We start from the raw sequence: 23,515 nt of genomic DNA, 5'->3' as shown, positions 1-23,515 counted from the left end.
CATGGCTCTGTCTCTATTCCTGTTTGGTGGTATTTGATGTGATGTCTGAAGAATACTAATTTTCCTGACCATTGATGCAGGGATGTTCTTCCATGGGAGGGAAGGCAGAGCCAAGGTGTAGCAGTTGTGTGGATTTTCTCTCTGTGCAAGGGAGGGCTGCTACATGTTCTTATGCTGCTTATTAGCCAGGGGAAGCAGATACTTCCAGCTACACTCAAGATTAGCAGCCATTTGTTTCTGTTTCTTGCTGAATTTAGTTCCCTGGACTTCCTTGTTTCTTAGACTCCCAAATTGGGAGTGAAGAATTGGTTCAGAGCTTGTTTCTTACATACACCTGTAAGGGATTCTTCACATCCTCACTCCCTCCACCCCCAGCAAAAGCACAGCACTGAAATTGACCCTCCACTTTAAGAAAGTACAGAGGTACAGTGAGAACACCTTACACTGGGTTTTGCTTTTGCAGAGAACATCCTGTTTGGTGGGAGGAAGATGATCTGTAGCTACACTGCTCAGCTAACCCCTGGTAAAGTGACCTGGTACAGCTTTGTCAACACCTGCATCACCTACCTGAATGCTGGGAAATGGTGGCTAACATGAATAACAGAGGTTTTACCCAATGCATAGACAGACATCTTTTATTACTAAGGAAAGGAAACTGAGTTTACAATTTATTTTTAATACAATTAAAGGAGGAACCCCAGGAAACAACATTATATACAAAACATCCATGGTAAACAGAGCAGCTCACTTGCTACAATGACACAGATATAAAGCTGAGAAGGTCTCATAGAAACCATTTATGTGCAATTCACTGAATACAGCATAAGGCAATAGAAAACATGATCCAGAGAATTAGTGCTTAATGAAAAATGAACCAAATAATCTGCCCTCAAGCATGTAAAAATAACCTGATGCTAGGCATATGTCAGTGAAATTTTTGGTTTCCTTTGGAAGGAGTCACTGAAAGTGTTACTGGAGTCTGTGGTGATGTAGAAAAGTTTGGCACAGTGCAAAAGACAAACCCTTCTGTGGGAGGCTGTGCAAGCACTGGTCAGGACCAGAAGTAGAGAGGGCATGGCATAGTAAGAGGGAAAACATGCTGGTACAACTGGCAGAGCTGTGGTGTGGCTGGCAAGGTGCAATTGCAGTGTGGTTATAGGGAAGAGCAGTGTTGGAAATCAGCAAAGTTGGAAGTGAATGCCAAGAGAGGGTGGCCAGTCTGCAAGAAGCTGCTGGTTTGTGCTGGAGCAAGCTTAGGCTGAAAGAAGAGGAAACCTGAAAAGTGTGAGACATCACTCATTGACCAAGTCCTGCAATAGGGTCAGGCTGCCTTTTGGAAACATCCTGATTCCTGTCACTTGTGCTCTGTTTGCAGCCAGAACACACAAGTGCAATTGTTTCCTTATCCCTCAGCTTACCTCCTTTTCTCAGTCAAAAACTCCTCTCTAAGAATGTTCTGAAGTTCCCATTACACTTGGTACAATGGGAAAGCATTAAAAAGGTGATAGTACAGCCTGACTCTGCAGGAGTAGAAAGGGACCATTGTCTTATTTTTTATTTAATCTCAGAGTTCAGTATCCTATGAACCACTTTTAATCCTATTTTCTCCAGCAGTTTCTGAATATATACCAACTAGGAAAAAAGTGAAATGGATGGACTATATCTCTGCTGTGTCCTAGGAAGATAAGCAGCTCAAGTGACAACACACCCCACAAAGAGGATGGCATTGTGCTTTCAGACTTTGATTTGCCCTGATAATGTGGATAGAGCAGTGCAGGAATTGGTGCAGCTTGCAGAGCAAAAGGGAAAAATATTCCAGTCAAACTCAGGGCAGGGTTAGTTAGGTTAGTAGGCAGAGTTACTTAGGAAGCTTATTGGGGGTTGGGGCATTTTCCTCCTTTCCCCTGAAAATGAGAAACCATTTTATCCTACACAGTAGGCAAGAATGTCACCTCCATCAGATGAGTCCTGTCCAATGTTAGCATCCTGTAGGGAAATTCCTTCTAGTCCTGGCTGGGTAGAGAGAACACTGGCAGAAAGCAGCAACATTCAATGCGAAGTAAATATCCTTATGTTGCTGTGAGAAATTCCCAAAAACGTGCAGAGCTTTCCCTAACAAGTATCCCATGACAGATGTACACACAGCAGCAGACCCGTGTTTGTGAAGCAAGGCCCTGAGTTACATTTGGTTACAGTAGATACACGAGGTCACCACTGGCTGTCACACGAGCTCCAGTGGGTGTGAGTGGGAAGGAATGCCCATGGAAGCTTGGCTCTGTATGTGCACAGGTTGTGTGTCCTCACACTGCAGCTGAATGGAGGAGCTGTGCCTCAGTGCTTGGCTTGGCAAGGCTGTCCTTTCAGGAGAGAAAGGTTATGAGAACTTGTGCCACTGCAGTAGATAAGTGATATTAATTAGCACTTAGGAGTGCTGCCAGTGTGTATCATTACCTAAAATGTCTCGGAGCACTGCAAATTAGCATGAGGCACAGAGACTTGCTTCCATGGTGTCTATTTTTCATGAAAAATGTGTCCACTCTTGCCTCTTTAGGGGAGAAGGGATGTGTATCTGTAATGGCTGAATCCAAATTCAAAGTCCACCAGTGGGAAGAGCAGATACTTGTGTGAGGCTGGATAGAAAAGAAGTTTTAGTTCAGCTCACTCTACCAACGTGGAGGCACAAACTGACGAGACTTCATGTCAGGATTTGGGGTCTCCCAAAGGGCAGCTCCGTGGTACTGAAGGGGCAGGTGGGCATGGGCTCCCTGCTGGGGCTCTGCAGCCCCTGATTCTCACAGAGGTTCCTGAAGTCTTGACCTGGTGTGCCACTGGTGATGTCCTTCTGCCAGGGGGTCCTCTCAGCTGGAATCCCAGCGACCTCGTTTGAGGAGCCATCACACAGCCTCTGTGGCGAGGGTGGGGTTTGCATTCGTTCACAGCAGGTTGTGTTGTCAGCCCCAGGTGGTGAGCAGAGTTTTTCCCTCCTGCTGGCCCCCCTTGCAGAGAGCCAAAGGGTCCATGCAGCAAGCATCGCTGTACAGCCAACAGCGGGGTCGGCAGTGCGGGATGCACAGCGTGGAGAACCTGAGGGACTCGAGGAAAAGATTTCACTGAGTTTTTGTTTTTCACACCTTGAATGTACCCCAGTAATGCTGCAGAGCCGACAAGCAGCTATCACCTGCGAGAGCCTTCCACAAGAGGGCTCCAGGTCCCCAAACTCGGGGCTGTTCTGAGCCCCGCTCTTCTGCAAAACCTTGGGAACAGAGTGAGGATTACTAATGAACGCGCTTCCCTATTTAAGCAGCATGAAAGGAAGCACAGCTCCCATCCCAGTCCACAGACAGCAGCTGTCCCAGGCGCTGGAGTCGGGAAGCACCTACAGGAAAATCCTGGCAAACTTTTATAACAGAAGAGAATGGGTTTATTCTGTAGGTGAACTCCTGCCACTCCCATCGCAAAACTCCCCAAAATTCATGCTAACCAAGGCTCTAGTATCTGTTCCAGACAGGGCTTTCCCCTGAAGGAAAACATGAGTGGGTGGTCAGGTTTGGAAATGAGATGAGCGGCCTGAATGAGAGTTTCCCCTCCTTTCCATCTCAAAACTATTAATCTTTCAGATTCTGCAGTGCACAGCTTGACAAACTCATGACTTCCAGGACCCCACAGCTGTTGCTGTACGGCATTACCCTGGCAAGTCCGCAGGCATTACCCTGGCAATCCCTGCGAGCAGGAAATGCAGTCACCTGGATAATGATTTGAATAAGAACAGTTAGTTAGCTGCTAATCTTCCCTTAAGTCTCTTCATTAAGTGTCTTTTTGGAGGACACGGCCCTGAAAACTGCTGAGCTTTCAAGCCAAAGCAAGTATAATCCTTTGTAATTATAAAACCTTGCCAAGCCAGACTTCCCCAGCCCATGTTTTGTAACACCCCATTATCTAAAGCAACTCCTTTTAAAATATGAGTGTTTTCTGGGCAAGTTTGAGGGAGGAAACTTTTCCTTCTCCATTCCTCCAGCGGCTGAAGGGAATGGACATATCTCAGAAGTGGACTGCTGTGTCTGATCATAGCAGGAAAGCTGGAGTTTTTCTTTGCTCTCCCCTCCCTTACCACCACATGGTCAATCCTCGATTTCTGTCATCAGTGATGTTCCCATGCTGAGGCATCAGATCAAGCACAAGGCCCACAGGAATCAACCAGAACCTTTAGGGGACACATGTGGTACCTGAGGTAGGGATGAGTAACTCAGGAATGAGCCCAACAGGACAGGCACTAAAACACTGCCCAGTGTTTAGTTGGGAAGCCCATAAAATGAGCAGAGGGGCAATGGCAGGGGATGTCACTGCAGATCAACGTTTTGAGCTAACATTGCACAAGCACGTGAGAGTAGTTGAGAACTGTTTTGCCAAGAGAAGAGTGAAGAAAACTACCTGCAAATGCGGTCTGGTCACACAGATGATGTTTCAGCTGTCAGTTTGGAGCTCATGGACGCCTTTGTATATTCTTTCACACCCTCTTCCACTGAATCCTGGTGCTTGCAACAGTGAGAACAAACTGAAACAGAAGATCCCTTGTTAGTATATGAATATGGTCATAGTCTGATGTGATAGAAAGCTCTATTACAAATAAATATTATCTATATAGTGTCATATGGATAAAACTGCTGTCCTTAGTACAGGGCTAGAACCTCAGCCTGGCACATAAACAGGTTGCTACATGCTGAGATAAAGTTAGAAGGGGAATAATGATGGAAGTTACATGTCACTAACTGCAGTTGACCTATAAAGTGAAAGAATGCCGATGTTAAAACAAACAAACTCCTTCGGTGCTTTAAGAGGATCTCAGATTAACCAGATCCCCTTAATATCTCACCATCTATGACTGAATTTTAGTAGTTCGAGTTGAATCTTGCACAAATTATGCAACGTCAATCCTAAACTATTCTTTAGGTGGCATCTAATCTTGCTGCTTTGTGTTTTCATTCTTAAATTACTGCAAAATAGGCTGTGAACTCCTCAGAGTAGGCGGCTGTGAACCTCAACAAAGCACCTGATTGTTTTGGCCACAACAATCACGTATCTGAGAACTTTTACTTCCCTTTGGGTTTGCTCTGCCTTTCTATTCTTCCCTCCCATACTTCAGCTCTGTGAAGCATGGCTTTTCGAGCTCGGAAACCACTCTTAGCAACTCCTGACTCAGCTTTCCATAGCCCAGAACAACAGAGGTACTCTCAGACCTATTCTGAGCTCCCAGGAGAGCCCCTGCAAGGTGACCTGCAGCAGCACCCACAGGAGGCACTCTTAGGGCAGATATTTCCCTTCCAGACAGGGCCATGCACAGCAGCACTGAGATGGGACAGCTACACAAACTGGAAAACTGCATGGAAGCTCTGGATTCAGTTTCTTACACTTCTTACAGTTTCTTTTACAGTTCTTTTTCCAATTTCTTCCATGCCTGGTCTGGAAGTGGCTGGACAAAACAGCACCACCGACTCAGCAAATCTACTCCCTGTGCATATTATGGAAGTGGGACTAAAAGGGAAATTCCAGTTAATGCAGCCATGTGCCATGCTGTTTGCAGGTGATTGCATTCTACCACAGGGGTATGCTTTTTACATCTGCTTTAAAAGCAATTCTCTTACTATATAAAAGGCTGTCTCAGAGTGCTCCAGGATCTTGCTAATTTAATGGTAAGGAACCTTTTAATTTCCAGCCTATATTTGTTGAGAGCCAAGTCTTCTGACTCCAGTTCATTTTCTCCTATAATTAGAAGTTCATTATACATGCAGCTAATAGCACAGGCTGTGATCAAGTGTGATTTTCTTGGTTTCAGCCTGCTTGTTGCTTTCCTGTTGACACAGCCCCAGGGAACAGCAGGGGAGAAGAACTGGCACTGATGTCATAAGGGCACAGGGGTGGAAAATGAGGTGCACAGGTGTGACCCAGAGTCACTGCCTTCCAGAAGCTTCCTTTCTTTGTGATAAAACACGAAAAGGAAATTAGCCCAGCTTGACTCAATGGTCACATTGGTTTTTGAAGGGATGTGGTTGATGAGAAGGGGAAAGGAAAAATAGTAATGAGACCTCCACACATCTGACTTGGGAATGAATTTATCTGAAATTGAAGTAGAGGTATCAGAAGGCACAAGCATGAAAAACTTACAGGTGTCTGTAAATGGACTGAGTCCTTGCTGCCCAGAAAATGACCTTTTCCAATGGGGATTACCATGGCCAGATTGGTGTAAGTGGTCTGAGCACAGAGTCCTCAGAGTGGGATTCTTGTTCCCAGATGTGGCTTCCCCAGTGACCTGACAGAACTCAGCTGAGTGTTACTTATCCTCATGTATTTGTAAGGCCTGCTGTCATTCTCCAGGACAGCTCTGCAAAGCTGCTCACAGGGCATGGATAAGCATCTTAATATATAAAAATGAACCCCTGTGAACCTCTTCATTATCCCTGATTTTGGAAATATTTTGATCTGCTGTCAAAACTCTCTGTCACCTCTTCACTCTCAAACCTGAACTCAAGTGCTGCCTGCACACAAAATGTAGGAAAATCATGAGCTAGGTTTTTTGTGACAGTGAATGATGAAGGGAAAAAAAAAAAAAAAAAAAAAAAAAAGGAAATGAGAAAAATGAGAAGAAGGTACAGAAATACTTAGTGTGACAATAAAGTTTCTATAAATGTGTATCCTACACAGAAACACCATCAGCACTAAGAGACATCTTGGAAAAAAAGCTGCACTTACCATGCCTTGGGAGGTATCTTGCTGCCAGGGTGATAGCCAAAATGAAGGTGATAACGATGATAATTGAAGCAATAATGACATTATAAGGTGGAGGCACAGGAGGAACAATGCAGTCGTTTGTTTTTTCTGAGACAGAAGAAATAAAACATAAATAAAGGGCCCAACAGGATATTGGCATTTTCATGTAAAAGTAGGTATGTGAATTTCAGGGGTTCTGGACAAATTCTAACTCAGCTCTTCAGCCTGGAAACGGACTTACTCAATAAACAAGCAAACAAAGCTGGCACCCAGATTTCTTCTATTCATCCACATTTACTATGGACTGAAATTCTTAACACATGCACAGAATGTAAAAAGCTGGGTCTTTGTCCAGAACCAGACTGAGACAGGAAATATTTAAATACACGTAGGCTGTTTCAGGGAAATGAGCTCAGCTTGGTGGAAAAGTCTGAGTCCACAGCTAGAACATTTCTGTTCTCAAAGGTACTGTGCAGTTTTCCTTACTGTTTTCATCAGATTTATGCCTAATGTTTTTCCCTTTGGACTCACACATGAAGGAGAATGATGCATTTAACAGACTAGAATAGACTTTTTTTTTCTGCATGGCAGGAAGAGTGCTGTGGCAGAGATCAGTTTCAGTGGGTCTGGGGCCTTTGGCTTTTCGCTGTTGTAGAGAGTGGAAAAATCCCATTCTACCACTGGGATTTTAGAGTAGGTACTGGGCCATTCTTGTACAGGACAGGTATTGCTGCACTCCATAAGTCTGCAGACCTTTGTGCACAGACCTTCAGTTCTTCCACCATCTGCATCTGGCACAGGTAATCACCATCCCACTCCTGAGGCATTAACTAGCCTGATCTGCTGTTCAGTCCTCCCCTCACTCTGTGAGAGTTGCTTTCTACTTTTACCAGAGCCTCTGTTCTGTCTGTAACTCAGTGCTCAGGAAAGGTTTTTTGGAGGAACAGTTACACCCTACCAAAGTGGGGGTGGTTCCACATCCTAAAAGTCAAAAAGCGGAGGGTTTGTGTCTGCTGTGGCTGTGTCACTGTTGACTGCACCCTCCTCTGATTACTGCTTTTTTTTTTTTTTTTCCCTGTTGCTCTCTTTTTCTATGTAGTGAGCTATTCATAACCTTATTCTCCCTTCATTAGGGACATTATGCTCTACATCCAGCAATAGCCAATATTCATAAAGCACTGGTTCCTGGCATTTGTTCTGAAGCTGAATGGCAGCTCTCCCCACAAGCCCCTTTGATTTTAGTAAGATAGATGAATAAGCTGCCTTGATGAATAAGGTACAATTCCATAGGAAAAATACAGCTTCTCTATCTTCCCTTGAAGGTGCCCTTATCTCTACAGTAAAAACATCAGACCCAGAGACATTTCAGAATACTTTTTTTGGTAACAGCATTAAAAAAAATCCTTTTGGTTTTACGAATTTTCTTGCAAATCCCCTTATACTACAAAACATCTGGAATGTAGTGTGCTGCCTTCCCTCATGCTGTTTCCACTTGTGCCTCAAGCTTTTCAAAGCACAGACTTATCTATTATGCCATCACTTCTAAGCCATGCTCAGTGATGGAATTCTTTTCGTATGAGTTAACCCTATGTTACATTTATAAGCAGAATTTTGTCTATACCCCAGCTGACAGTTTCTTTCACTGAAGCAGGGACAAACATGCTTGTTAAATGAGGAATTTCTTTTTAAGTGCAGCCTGTGGCTTTTAAAGTACAGACATTTCTCTGGTCCCCCTGTTCAAATCACAGGTATGTGTCACACAGCTGGCAGCAGGACTGTGCTGGTACAGAGTGGCACAGGATGGTGGCAGCCCCAGCCTGTGGGAGCCACCAAGTGTGACATTACCAGCTCACAGCAGGATCCAGTTCAGCTCTCAGCCCAGCTGCATAGAGCAGCAGGAAGACTGAGCTGCCTCTGCTTGTCAGTCACTGTTGTGACTCTCCCTTCCCACCCCAGCGATCTTCCAGCCTTTTAAAATATTTTGGTGTGTAGTTCACAGGCAGGATCATTGGGTCATCCTTCCATGAACACTTGCACAAAACCTATTGCATTCTCAGAGAGACAACTCAGCAGATCCAACAAAATGGTTTTGTTACAAAAAACATTAATAAAACATACCAATAAGCAAACTGGTGGACTTGGAAAAGCCACTGTGTTCAACGGAGCAAGTGATGTTGATGTCTTTGGTGACATTGAGCACCAGTTTTCCAGTGACATTGTATGGGCTGAGGCTGGACTCAGACACCCAGCTGGCATCCCATTCCACAGACATGTTGTTGAGGGTTCCAGAGATTCTGGGCTTGGGGAACCCTCCATGAGAAGAACATGTTATCACCATCTCAGTCAACTCGCAGGAATCAGCGGACACCTCTGCCGTTATGTTGGGCTTGCTGAAGTCAGCTGAAGCAAGAGAGATTTGGTTACCACTCTGTCAGGCCACAGCAAGGTTTGCAGCCCCCAAAACTCACAAACAAAGCAAAGAGTCTCCCAACAGGGCATTCACCATGGGAAGTTTTTTCTGCCCATGCAAGCAACCAGTCACTAGTGAAGGAAACTTGCTCAACACTGTGTGGCTGAGCAGTGGCAAGCAAGGAGAGACAATTTTCCTTCCAGGCTCACTGTCTGCTGAGCAATACAACACTGCAATCCAGCCTGGAAAATCCCTTCAGACAGCCCAGCCTGATCCCAGCAATTCCTTGATCCCACTCCACCAAAGGGAGCAGAAGTCTACCATAATTATTACAGCTGGACTGTTAAAACAGCAAGGGGATTTCTGGCCAGAAAGAAACTGGAGTATTTCTGGACAGGAAAAGAGATCCGTAGTTTTATGGTTTTTATGCAGTTAGCTCCTCAACCCTCATGTTTAAAAAAGGGTGGTGGCACTACACTTCCCTTTTTCATAGCAGTTCCCAGAAAGATCACTAAATTTGTCTCCTTGCCCTCTCTGCCCTCTGACCAGCAGAAAATGGCCAAACCTCAGGAGCTTGTCTTTTTTTTGCTGCCAAATCTCCTTCCAGATGAGGAATGCTCCTTCACTGACTTGTCTGGAAGATTCATGTAACTGTCTGCTGTTAAAGGTGTTCAAAAGCATGTATATATTTATATATCTCACCAGTATATCTGTCTTTGGCTGAGATCAACTGCCACAAAAACACCGGTGGAAATGGAAAATGTCAGTGGAACTTTTTGTGGCCTCTAAGAGAAGATTCAGATTCATCTTGAACAAAGGAGCTCAGTTTCTTTAATGTGAAAAGCCTCAAAGCTCCATGCTGAATTCAGCCTTAGGCTGTGGAGCTGCAGTGCAGCCAGTTGCACAGGGGTTTGGATGCAGGGCTGGGATGCTGCCGTGGCCACTCTATTTCTCTTTCAGCTTGGTTGCTTGCCAGGCACTAAGGACTTGTTCTTGCTTTTCCCCAAAGACAGCAGGGGCTGCCTCAGTGGTGCCAGGAGGGATCCTTTCACAAGAGGAAGGCATCAAGGGGATGAGGTTAGATTGGTGGTAGGAAAAAAAATTCTGTACCTGGGGTAGCTTTAGAAAGGTAAGAAGGGAAGCTGCTGGAATGGAAGCAATTAACACACCTTATTTCAGGCTTCCTGATGAAAGTCTATCTGCTACAGTACGAATAAGCTTGAAAGAGCATCCTTCACCCCCTGGAGAGCCTGAGGTGGCAGCAGGCCATCCACCCACCTGTCACAAAGAGGACGACAGACTCGTCGCACACCACGATGGAGTTGCGCTGCACTATGCACTGGTAGGAGCCATTGTCCAGGGTTCCCACGGGGGACACCCACAGCGTGAGGTTCCAGGGGTCCATCTCAGTCCGGTTCCGGTACCGCTCGTGCTTGGAGATCATGTTCCCGTCAGAGTAGGCCAGCACCACCTCCGTGATGTTCTTCTGCCAGTACACCCGGTACCTGTGCAGGCTCTCTGAGCTGGGGATCTCATGGCAACAAGGCAGGCCGACCTTTTCCCCCACTTTGCTCCTGACTACTTTCTTCTCCAGTGCTTGGCCTGCAGGTGAGGGGCAAACAAGAGTCAGTGAGTCAGTGGTCCAGCCTTGTGCCAGGACCTGTTGCCTAAAGCTCACCCCTTTTTGGCTCTGACTGCTCACATCCCTCATCACCCACCGAGCTGTCTTACAGGTACATCATGCTCCACTCCTGCTCAGGATCATGACCCAGTGGGCACACAAGGATTGCTGCAAGGATTGCTGAAGGCAAAGGCAGGAGAGTTGCTTGCCTGAACAGAAATTCTGCTGTCACCTTTAAAAACAGGGATAGAAACACACATGCACAAACTGTTGTCTCCTCTGCTCTCCCTTTTCAGAGCCTGGTGTTTGGAAAATCTGTGTCACTCTCCACTGGGTTCTCTGCATGCCTAACAGGGCCACACTGGACTATTTGTTTAGGGGGGCTGGGGGATTTTTGGTAGGTATTCTTTTGTAAAAGAAAAAAACCCCCAAAATTTCAAGATCCCAGAAACCAGAATCCACCCTACAATGATACACAAAGGCTGCACACTGTCATCAGCCTTCCAGCATTAGCAAATAAACAATTTTGCCTAGTCTAACTAGAACAAATTTATCTTTGTGAAAGCTCATGGGATGACTTGGAACCAGCACATGTGTTCCCCATCTCCTGCTAGTGACTGTGCTGATGCCATACCTGGAGCACCATGTGCTGACAGCAATAAGTTGAGACCCTTGCAGGGTGAAATTAGGCACAACTTTGTGAGCAGTAATTGCCCTGCTAAGCACCCCACTGCCATGATTCTCCTTGCTTTCCCACTCCTTCCTCTTTCCAGTGGGTAAAGGCTCACAGAGGACATCCAAGGGAGCAGCCTAGCAAGGAATTCCTGCTGCTGCTGAGAGGTGCCCCAGCATGGACACACAGCCCTGTGCTGCCCCACAGGCAGGGGCTGGGCTGTCACCTGTGCCTGGGGATGATCTGCACCCAGCTTTGTTAGTCCAGATCAGGTTGGTCTCTCTCCTGCTTGCCTCAGCCTTGCTGCATTACCACTGATCTGCAGTGGTGGAAGTGGGATATCAATCTGTTACACTCCACTGGCCAAGAGCAGAAGAACAAGGAAATAGCTGTCTTCAGGACATCTGTTAAAACCAGGAGGGGCAGGGTTATCTTTTGCACAACCCATCCTCCCTCCAGGGAGGTATCTTCTGTTAATGGGCCATTGAGTCCCACTGAATGACTGATAAAATCACATCATCCCTTTGGGAGATGCTTCAGCCAGGGGGAGGAGCCAAGCCTTTCCTACCCAGATAAAAACAGATTTGGAGCATCAGGGCAGCCTTTTTCCACTGGATTCCAGAGGAAAACCAGACCTTTCCACATCACCATGGGACCCTTCTACAGGAGCACTGCTTCAGCTAAACTACTTCCACTGCAGGAAGACTGTAGCCACCATTTAATGGGACTGCTACCAACACCCTGACTGACAGGGTGTCAGGTTGTATTCTCACTGTCAGTGTTTTGGGTTTGTTTTTTATTTTTTATTTTTTTTATTACTGCTTTTTTTCTACAGTATTTATTTTATTATTTAATGTATTAATTAATTTTATTATTTAATTAATAAATTTATTTTAATTTAATTTTTTTCCTAGTAAAGAGCTGTTATTCCTATTCCAGCATTTCAGTAAACACACCTGAGAGAGGAAGCAGGAAAGTCCTGACAGGCAGTGTGTCACAGATGGGGATCACCCATCACTGGAGGGGAGAGCCCACGTGCAAAGCCTCTGCCTGGAGTGTGAGCTGAGCAATGCACAAAGCTGAGCCTCAGAACTGCCACCTCCCCAGCAAAGCCTGGCTGATGCTGGCTCACTCTTGATAGTCCCAGCCTAACTGCAGCCTCTGTCCAGAGGCAGAGTGCAGCACTCAGGCTGTGACTGGGATGTGACAGGCAGATGTGGCACTTAGGGACATGGTGGACCTGGCAGGGCTGAGTTAAAGGTTGGGCTCAAAGATCTTAAAGGTCTTTTCCAACCTAAATGATTCTGTGAAATAAATTTCACTCCCCTCCCCTGCTGCACACCCACCCCTGTCCCACTTACATACTTGACATTAAATCTGTAGGAAACACACCAAGAAATACTGTGGAGGTCCTGAGGACACTATGGAAAGTTTTAATGTAAGTTAAGTAAATCAGAATATGTGATTCAATTAGCAATTTCTTATCTAACTGGTTTCCCTCCACTCAGCCACTCCACTGGTCTTCCAAAGGGAAAGTTTCAATATTTCTCCCCACTTCCTGTACTTCCCCTTATAATGCATTGCAGATCCTGAGCAACCAAGCTGGGGCAGGCCAGGTGCTGCTCAGCACACTGACCTCTGTCAGCCATCAACTGGTAGCAAAATGAGAGAAAAACTAATTCTTGCACACAGGAGAAAAACTGCCTTGTCTTGCCAGCCTTTGCAGCCTGAAATTCAGGATTTCTTGACATCAGCATTTAAATTGCTACTGCTAGACCTACCCTGCAGGAAGAGTTCTTGCCCTTTCAGGAATGCCCTTTCAGGAATGCACTTATATTTTTGGCATTCACAACATCCTCTGGCAATGACTTGTGCAGTTTGATTACATGCTGTGTGAGAAAGCATTTCCTTCTGTACACCTTAAAAGCAGCCCACTTCAGGCTGTGATTCTTGAAGTTCCTTCTCCTGCACTTGTGTGTGTGTTTATCTTTGACCACATCTTCGCTTTTCTCACAGTGCAGCTCTTATTATTTTTGGAGAGACTCGAAAGAGCAGCCAGTCAAACATCCAGTCAAATTTGGGATTGATGAAGACCATGTTCTATTTTCTTTTGCAGCAATGGGGGAAGAGTAGGCGTACAGAAAATGTCAGGGTGACATCACATCATGAGTTGCATGAGGTTCTCCCTACCTTGCCCCTCAGAGTCTCCTCTGCAGCCAAAAGGAGAACAAAAACCTTCTCGGGAGTACATGTGCAGGGGCTGGAAACTCCTGCTGATGTCATGTCTACCCTTAAAAGGCTCTGCACCCCTGAAACTGCAACCTGAATGCTGCAAGCCTGAAGGAACCAAAGTCCATGAAGAGTCATTAAGCCCTACAAAAGTCCCCTTTCACTTTAGAGGTGAACTGCAAAGCAAAAATGAAAATCCAGTTCTGTGCCATTTCTGTGCTGAATGCTCTCTTCAGCCAGGTTCTGGGGAAGGTATTCACGATGGAAGTAATTTTTAATGACTTTTCTAGAAAAAGATCCCTCCTCCCACCCCTCTGAAGCCCACCCACTCTTGCTGTGCTCACACATCACTCCATCGTTGGAAGCCCATGGCAAGTAGCAAAGCTGAACTGATAGGAGGGCTGACTTTCTCTTCCCTGGGCAGAAATTCAAACTATGCCTGTGCTGCAGATGCCCCATACAGCAGGAACAGAAAGGAGTATAGGGGAAAATTGTTCCTTCTTTGCTCTGAGAGTCAGAAGAGCTGTTGAGCCTGTATCCCTATTTCCTGCACTCTTTGCCCAAGCCTTAACTCAGAAATTCCCCAGCCACAGAGAGCTTTGTTATCCTGACCACACATGCAGCCAGACAGCACATGAGAGCAGATTTCCTCTGGCACAGAAGTCTTGCAGAGACATTTGACAGCAAAAGGCAGCTAAAGACCTAGAAATGCCCTGGAGAAGCAGCCTCAGACTGTTGGAAACCTCCAGATAAGTCCTGGAACAGAAGCTCCAAAGCTCCATTATCCTGTGTTCCCCATTTCTCTGCCCTTCTGAGCCTTGCTTTGTTTTTTTTTTTTTTTTTTTTTTTTTTTTTTTTTTTTTTTTTTCCCCTTCTGGTTCCCCATTTATCTTTGTAACAGCGGCTGTTATCTCTACCCATAAAATAATGGCATTACTGACTTTAACTAGGACCACAAACCTGGGATTCCCACTCTGCAGGTAATTCTGTAGCTCAGACCCCTCATTTTCTGTCAATAGGAAATTCACCCCAAACTTGCATGATTTATGCTTTACAGGCCAATGCAGTATTTTACAGGGATTTCCAAGCAAAACAGACGAGTCAAGAAATAAAGACATTTTGAAAACCTGAATCTTTAAAAGATTAGACACTGCCCCTTGATCTTGTCCATATCCCAGATGATTTTAGCAATGAGGAATGAGGTTGTCCCCAGGCTTTCCACGGAGCCAAAACCCAGCAAATGTCCTGTGCTACATGGGAGTACGTGAAATATTTTGTGTTTAAATCAGTGACTCCTGTGAACACACTGATGACAGAAAAACCCAGACATGAGTGCCTGACAAGCCTCTGAGGCTCCTTCTTCACTAGCTCCACTCCAGCAAGTTCAGGCATGCAAAGAGAGGTTTTGGGAAAGGAGGAGTGGCCCTTTCCCCTTGCACAACCCCAAGCCCAACCTCTCATCACAAACCACAGGCCTGCTGCTGCTCAAGCAGCTGCAAATCCAAATGCTCTGGTCAGGTTCCAGCTCCCTTACTCATCCCAAATGTGGTTAGAGAGGGGAGCAGAAAAGAAGGCATCCCAAATAAAACCAGTGATGGCAGTGATTCCCCTCAGTTCTCTGTACCTGCTCACACTGCTCAAGTGTGCCTGCAGCAGCTAAGTGACAGGATTAATCCTAGTGCATGATGATAGCATGGCAGGTCTGAGCTGAGGAAATGGTCTGAACAGGTTTTTCTAAAGTTCATCCTTGCTTGCTTCTGTGCTGTAACCTCGGGGTACCCCATACACGGTTTTATTCCATCTTTATGCTGCCACATTCCTCCTAAACAAGAGAGTAACCCTAGTTTGCCCAGCTCTATACTGTTCGGTGTCCCATTCCATCAGCAGCCCTCATTCCATTGTAGTGCTGTTTTATTTCGTCTCTGTTTGTACATCTTCACCTTTAGTGAAGGAATCCTTGAAGCCATGATGTGGCTGTGAAAACCAGAGGGCGATCTGCAATTAGCATCTGAGACAAAAGGGAATCTGGAATTCTTTGGCCAGCTGACACCTCTTGCTCTAGCTCAGGTTTTGTACTTTTGGAGATACAAATCTGCTTTCTGAGTCAGCCTGGGACAAGCCCCGTGCCCGGGTATGTCCAGTCTGCCGTGTTTGTCACATGAGTCAAATCGCAACCCCGCGCAGATCACCGGCAATTGTCTCGTCTTGGCACCAGGCAGGAGGTCAGATCCGAGCAAGGAGCTGGATATGGAACCAGGAATACTTGGAGATGGGGACTAGATCATGTCTCAGATCTTTCCCTCTGCTGCAGAGTGCTGCACATGGTTTTGCTCAGGGAGGAGAGGATGGGGAGCTCGCTTTGTCCCCTGCAAAGCACAGGGACACGTGGCCGTGGGGACAGAAGAACCTCTTTGACTTGGAGAAATGAGCAAAAGAAGAGTCTCTCTGAACCTTCCCCCTTTCTCAGTTCCCAGACCATGGACTGTGACCCTGCTAGAATAAAAAAGGTCAGGGAGAGCCCCTAGAATCTGGATGTCCTCAGAAGATTGCATATTTCAGTTCCTTTAGAGATCAAATTCCTGCATCTTGCTCAGCACTCTTTCGATTTCCCAGTTTGGGAGCAGAAACTAGACGTGGCATTTGTGTAAGAGGGGCTGGTGAGGGAGATTTGCCACAAAGACAGACAAAAATAAATTTGTTAATTTTTTCCCCTGCAGACTCTGTCTCTTGCTGACAGGATCACTTTGTACTTCCTCTATATTTATCTCCCAGCTGAAGATGTTCTCAGATAATTTTCCTAATTCCTCCAGCACCACTGCCATGCATGCTACTGTCCTCACAGCACTTTCTGAAATTAAGGTCCTCCTCACTGCTTAAGGCTGTAGTTTTTTTCAGTGCTTACTAAATCTCTGCCTCACATGCTCCCCAAGCAGCCAGCCCTCTCTTGAAACTGATAGAAGGTGAAAGTACCCAGTAAGTAGGAAAATCAAGTATGATACCTCGCACATAAGCCCGCTTCAAAGTCGAAAAATTACAAATTTAAATTTTTTTTTCTTTTTTGCTGCTGAAGTACTTGCCCACAGCCATAGCAAATTCAGCAGTGCAGCTAACAATGCTGCAGGCCTGCCAGCCATTATCTTGTTAGAAAAGCTGGTCTATGCTCAGCACTGACTCAAGGATGCTCAGACAGCCCCGACAGTCACCCTGCAGCTGGAGGAGAGATTACACAGCCCTAGATAATGGCAGGGCATGGAAATTGGTAATTAGCTGGAAGACACTCAGGAAACTAGAGCAGTCCAGAGGGTCTGCAAGCCACAGAAGCTGCAGAGGGAGTGGGATGAGAGGCTTGGGCAGGTGCTGCTGGAGGCATTGAGGGCAGGGAAGGGCTCTCAGCATTCAGGAACCAGTGTCTGACAGCAAGCTCTGTTCTCTCTGGAGCACTTCCCCAGCACAGGGATCAAATCCTTGTCTGCAGGGCATTTAAAATGATACTAGAAGGTACCTGCCAAGGTGACAGCAATGGTGTGCCTTTTCTAACCACTTCTTATGTGATATGGTAGGACTTGGAGCTGGCCAAAAGGTGGATGTCCTTTGAGCAAATGATAGGTAGAAAAGCCACCCTGAGCCATCAGTCAGCACTTTCTTTTCACTCAGGGAGTCCCTTGGGACCAATGATATTTTAAAAGCATAACAGTGAAAAAGCAGAAGCAAAGCCTGTGGCATTTCCGAGTTGGGAAAGATTTACATCGATTCTCAAAGGAACTCCCAAGACTCCCAATGTGATGCCCCTCCAAAGGGGCAGAACAGCTACAATTAAACAGAAAATCAATATATTTTAAAACAAAACTGATCTCCTTCTGCCAAGTGAACAGGCTTCACTGCATCCAGCACACCTGCCTTGCCGCCCTATGGAAGGTACCACATCCACATGTGCACAGCACTTATACTGGGAAACATGTTTGAAAGGAAGGAGAAGCATTCAGCCTGGAGGAGAGAAGGTTCCAGGGAGACCTTAGAGCAGCCTTCCAGTGCTTAAGAGTAGCCTTAAAGAAGGCTGGAGAGGGACTTTTCACAAGGGCATGTAGCAATAGGACAAGGGACAATGTCCTCCAGCTGAAGGAGGGAAGGTTTAGACCAGATATTAGGAAGAAATTATTTATTGTGAGAGGGGTGAGGCCCTGGCTCAGGTTGCCCAGAAAAACTGTGCATGCCCCAGCCCTGAAAGGGTTCAGGACCAGTTTGGGTAGGACTCTGAGCCACCTGGTCCAGTGGAAGTGTCCGTGGCAGGGAGGTAAGAACAAATTAAGGTTTAAGATCCCTTCCAACACAAACTCTATAATTCTATGAGAATTTCTCTGAATGTGGAAATTCTCCCCCAGCCTGGCACAGCTTTGGGATGCAGCCAGACAACAAACTCACACTGATCTCATGCCTTCCCTAAGCAAGCACAGGGGATCTGGCTCCCCTTTCCCTTCCAATCCCACATGTTCCCCCTTTCAGGGGTTTCCAGAGTCTAGTTCAATATACCAATCTTAAATAAAAAATAGAAAAAAGGAAACTTTCTGCTAAGCTGGAAGTGAAATAGATCATCCAGGCATCAGATATGTGCAAAGAAGAGGAGGATCACACAGCTAGAGAGGAGCAGGATTGCATTTTTTGATGGCAATGACCTGTTTGTACCCTTCAACTGTGACTCTGCATCCATCCTCCTCCAGGGTGCACAGCCACTCCAAACTTTGCATGTTTAAATGCAGGAATGTTCAACATGCACAGGGCAAAAAGAATACAAATGTCTCAGTGATCCAAGAAATGCAAAAAAGCTGTTGCAATCAGAGCAACATGAGGTCACTGGAGCTATCTGGGTTCATTCCGGTCTAACTGGAAAAAGGAAATGATGTGGGTGAAAGGAACATTTGACCCACAGCTTTACAAACTTGGCATTTAGGCTTTTAACTATATTTTATGTGTAAAACCAAACAGCTTGTCTAAATTTAATTTTCTGTGGGTTTTTTTCCTGAAGAATCCTTTCATTTAAGAAGCACACAACAAAAGAAGTAAAACAGTCCCTATCCGCAAAAAGCAGTAGGGTTTAAGAAACCCTTTAGCTGGGTTTCTATTTCTCCAGACAAGCTCTTACAGCAGGTTTCACTCTGGATAGACAGACAGACAGAAAAATGAGTTCCTTAGATTCACTGCACTTGTTTCTGAAGGTCATGTTTTTCCTCATGTCTGGAACAGCACACAGAAACTCATAAAAAAAAAAAAAAAAAGAAATTAAAACAACATCTGAAGGCATGAAGAGGAATAAGTCAGAAACTCAATTTGCATCCAGTGATCAAGTGGGCAAATCTGGTATGTAAAGAAAAATTTCTGCCATCTCCACCATGAAATCTGCCCCAGCACAACCCATACCAGAGCTGGCATGGAAATCAGACACCAAGCACCTAAAGCTCATTGATAGACACTTCAATATTTAGGGGTGGCCACAAAACAAGGAATCTTTCTCAGCCCTCACTGTTCTTTTCTGAAACCCAGCCCCACCCTGAGCTTCTCACTGGGAGTAACACGAAGGGGATTCCCCAGAATAAGTTAATTGTGAGCCAGTGCTTGCTCACAGAAATGGATATTCCCCCTTCCTTCCCAACTCTCCAGTAGCTTAGAAAAGCTGTAGGGAATTTTCTTCAAAAATTCTCAAAAAATTTCACCCCTGGGAAGAAACCAAAAGCTAAGTGGTCCCCGGCTGGAAGAAAAGACTCCAGGGAAGTTTTAAAATATTCCATGGACTTAAAGCTGGGTTTGCTGGATCCGTGAAGTCAGTGCCTGTGCTTTGTTTGCACACAGGGCAGGGCAAGGTCATACTGAGGGATTCCAAGCTATATTTTCTAGATTAACAAACTGGTACTGAGAACATCCTACAGTTTGTAGGTAGGTGTGAAGGTGCAATGGCAAAACCAAGCCCATGGGGATACCAGCAGTGCATTCAGATCATAATGAAAAAGTTTGTGCTGTAACCAAGGCTGTTCTGCCACTTTGGGCTGAGACAATGGGGTGTTGTTTATGGACATCAGTGTCTCCAGCAGCAGATGACATCCCAGAAGCAGCTCTAAATGACACTGGCATTTCAGTGGGACACCTCAGGAAAACATCAGAGTAGCAAAATTGAATTAAAAGGAAAATAAATGGATCTACACAGCTTGCAAATACATGAAATTCCTATGAAAGACAACCTTCAAGTCAACCTTCAGTCTTTCCTATGGAAGACAACCCTCAAATCCCTTTTAATTAAGCCCCCCCCATTAATACCTGATGTGAAAATTCAGCCTGGCATCCCCTCTGTTACTATTTCACTCACACAGTCTTTACAGAGGGCACTTATTTCCATTCTGGAATGCTGCCTGACCTTTTGCAGTGCTACATCAGGTAGGTGCAGTGCCAGCATCAGGTACCTGGGCCAATCCAAGGACATGGGCTCTGGAGCCAGCCCTGACTGTGCCCTGGTGTGGTCATGAGCAGCCCCACGTGGGGTCAGTCCTGCAAATGCTGGCTGTGCTGACTCCTTAGTGCTGTGTGGGAAGTCACTGCCAGGGTCATGGCACACACACAAGGCTCCACTACTGTGCCACAACAAGGTCAGGGCTCGGTCCTTGTGGTCCCTGTGGGCAGCCTTGAGAAGGCATCACCCACAAGCACCAGCACAGCCTTTAAAACCCAGTCCTTTGTGGGTACTGCACCATGTATTTTCCAGGAGCACTGATGTAGGAATGCTAATCTTTGGAGAGAAAGGGTTCAGACACACAGAGAGAAATAAGTGCATCAGCTGTCCTGCTCTTATCTGCCAAGCATCTGCTCCTGAGGCACTGTGACTTCCACAGACCTGTTGCTTGAGAAGCATCTAAAAATTGTGCCCCAAAAGTACAGCTAGACAAACACTTAGTTTTCTACTATCAATCTCCTATTTTAGTAGTGGATATTAGCATGCATCAAACTATACATCCAACTATACATCCTTTAGCCAAGGAACCAGAATCCTTTTCAGAGAAATTACATGACTACAGAATTACCATATGCTCATAATTACATTATTAACATACCACAAGCTCTTAAAGCACTGAGAGAGAAACAGTTCTGCTCATGATAGATTGTTTGCCAGATGCAAATACAAGCAAAATATATTTGTGCTTGACAAATGCTTTGCAAGCCCAGAAGTAGGGAAATGAGGGAGGGGAAGACAGAAGAGCAGAAATCTCACATTAGAGGTCACTGCTTTCTTTACAAGTGAGATCTGCAATTAATACCCTCCTAAATTCTCCAAGTTTTGTCTTAAAATTCAGAGACTGAAACTGAAAATGAAATGCAGCATCAAATACCTCCCAGTTTCAGAAGAGCAGTATGAAAAGCTCCGAATTTTGCATCGTTTGATTTTTAATGAAAACCTCAGTCCTAGGTTGCTCTAGAGTACCATAAGCTGCTAAAATTGACAACAAGCACAACTTATTTTGCATCCACAATGAACTCCAGCTCAGAAGTTAATTTTATGTGGTTTCCAGATTAACATTTCACACATCTGAGAAGACTCATCCCAAGCCTGTTGAGGCGAGGAGATATCTGTGTGAACTTTGTGGCAAGTCCTCAAAAAAAGGACAGGGGACATCCCAGGCAGGACTTCAACAGGGATTTTTGTTGTTGGAGAAAGAACTCGCTCTGCTCTGTGCAGAGCACCCTGAGCTGTCACCTTTCCCTATCTTTTCCACCAGGCACTCACTTTTATCACCCAAGAAGCTGCAGAAACCCCCCTGCCACTGAAGCCGAAGCCCAAGGGGCTGTACCACGTACTCCTCACAGACATCACCTGGCCAAAACCACCCTCATTTCTGTCAGCCTGGCTGCAATGGGAGATCACCATGCCACTCTGGGAGCCAGCAGCCTGGTGCAATGGGCCTGGCAAGCTGAGAGCTGAGGGAGCCTCAGTGAACCACCAGACACCAAACCCTGAGCTCAGCCCTGGCAGAAGGCACCAGGAGTGTCCTGAGCTCCACCATCCCCCGTTGACCATCACATCAACCATCACATCAACCATCACATCAAGCACAAAAGGGTGCTGCTGCTGGTGCCCAGCCCCTTCCCACACCCCCATTCTGGCTCCTGCTTACCCATCCCAAGGCAGAGCAGCACGAAGAGCCCGAGCCCCAGCCTGGATGCCAGCGCCGGTGGGGATGCAGGCAGGCACATCATCTTCCTGGAGCTCCTGGGCTGGGAGGAGAGGGCAACATGGTTAGGGGAACGGAGCCTGAGGAGTCACAGCACTCTCTGCCATGTCCTTCTCCTTCCTGCCTGCTGCCACCACAAAAGCCCCGAGCAGAAGCCCAGCCTGCCCCGCTTCCCTGCCCTGGTACCTGTCGTGTCCCTGGTCCAGCAGCACCGAGGCCACCCCAGAGGCAGGGAGGAGGCAGGGGCTCAGTGCCAGGCCATGGGTGCCTGGCTGCTGCCACAGGCTGCTGAAACTCTCCCTGGCAGGGTGCAGGGGGAAGTCTTGGTGCCGAGAGACTGCTCAGCCTCGTAAGTCACCTCTCACCGCCCACGGCTTCCTCGCGGGGCGTGTGTCAGGATGCAGCGCCTGCCACCCCCATCCATCAGCCACCCCTCCATCCCTGGGGGATGCTCTGGGTGCTCCTCCAGCCAGGAGGGTGCCAGGATGAAGGACCCTGCCTGGGAATGCAAGTGTCAGGCAGTGCTGGGGGCTTTGGAGGTTAAAATGCAGCTAAGTGAAACCCTGCTTTGGGAATAGTTGTATAAAATTATGTTTGAAGTGAAACAAAGTGCCCACACCACCATTTCAGGCTCATTACATCAGCAGGATGTAATCCTTCAAGAAATGGATTTTCCACAGAAAATTTAAGAAGGATTGCTTAGGCTGCATGTGAGGCATGGACCATCCCTGCTTTAAAGCCTGGAAGGGCAGAGCCACCCCCAACCCAAGCGGCCAAACAAAGTCAGTCCAGAGCAAATCCTGGGCAGAAAACAAACCACTGAATAAATAAGAGCCTGAGGGAGTAAATGCATGCTAAGTGATGTAGATTTGTGCAGATACTGCACACCCTTCTGCAAAATAAAATAAGCCCTGGTATAGTGTAAGGGGTTACAGTGTCAGGGGTTTTATTTAGCTGTAATAATCACAGCAAGAAGGTTGCACACCAATGAAAACCTGGTATTCTTCAAGGAGGAAAAAAAGTGCAAATACAAATCAAGAGTAAAATAATTAATTTAAATGCAGATTTCTGGCTTGCTGGTTTAAATTATTTTGATTTAAATGAAATGCATCCTTTTTATCAGAAACAATTTGCTGCTACATTGCTCCAGTTTTTCTTCAGTACAGGTTCTTTGAATTAGATAGGTTAGATGGACTGGGTTGAATTACAATCAGAATTTTATTTTGGCATAATTAAAACGATGGTATTCTGTAGAGAAATCAAATACAGGTTATAGCATTTCTGTAGAGAGAAAATCATTGTATATTAAATGGCTGAGAGGAGTCTGTTGCTGAGTCAGTCTGGCACTTTCTCCATTGCAGGGTTTTGAGTGCCTGTGTTTTGTGTTTTGTGTTTTGGGCTATGATCTAAATCCTGTCCACTTGTACTCTGTCCATGCATTTTCCAGCAGCATGGTTTGCAAATGCAGACGACAGCAGCACCATGTGTTTACGTAGAAGTGTTTCCATGGTGCTCAGAGGAGAAGAAAGTATCATTAATGCAGCCAACCATACACAGCTTCCCTAAGTCACAGCCCCAGCTCTCAAGCAGGGACTGCCTCTATCTCCTGATAG

General features: G+C 46.0%; 1 protein-coding gene across 1 annotated transcript; it reads right to left on the bottom strand.

The window, feature by feature from the left end:
- Positions 1-619: 619 nt before the first annotated feature.
- On the bottom strand, positions 620-22,222 carry LOC130256558 (CD276 antigen-like). The gene is made up of 7 exons (XM_056498290.1): positions 22,089-22,222; positions 21,846-21,945; positions 10,451-10,774; positions 8,881-9,162; positions 6,745-6,870; positions 4,429-4,552; positions 620-3,084 (listed from the first exon to the last, which is right to left on the bottom strand). Exons 2-6 carry the CDS (start codon positions 21,925-21,927, stop codon positions 4,446-4,448), a joined length of 921 nt encoding a protein of 306 aa, XP_056354265.1. The 5' UTR covers positions 21,928-21,945; positions 22,089-22,222; the 3' UTR covers positions 620-3,084; positions 4,429-4,445.
- Positions 22,223-23,515: the final 1,293 nt, after the last annotated feature.

The sequence above is a fragment of the Oenanthe melanoleuca genome, chromosome 1, assembly GCF_029582105.1.
Source record: "Oenanthe melanoleuca isolate GR-GAL-2019-014 chromosome 1, OMel1.0, whole genome shotgun sequence".
NCBI classification, from domain to species: Eukaryota; Metazoa; Chordata; class Aves; order Passeriformes; family Muscicapidae; genus Oenanthe; species Oenanthe melanoleuca.
The sequence above is the reverse complement of the archived record's forward strand: the minus strand, read 5'-3'. Positions and strand labels throughout refer to the sequence as shown.

What these genes read in the sequence shown, in the direction of transcription:
- LOC130256558 (XM_056498290.1), bottom strand. Translation starts at nt 21,927, where the DNA reads ATGATGTGCCTGCCTGCATCCCCACCGGCGCTGGCATCCAGGCTGGGG. An exon ending in GTCCACCAGTTTGCTTATTG is followed by an intron (nt 6,871 to 8,880) that starts GTATGTTTTATT and finishes CTTCTGTCTCAG; the next exon opens with AAAAAACAAACGACTGCATT. An exon ending in AAGATACCTCCCAAGGCATG is followed by an intron (nt 4,553 to 6,744) that starts GTAAGTGCAGCT and finishes CTTCTGTTTCAG; the next exon opens with TTTGTTCTCACTGTTGCAAG.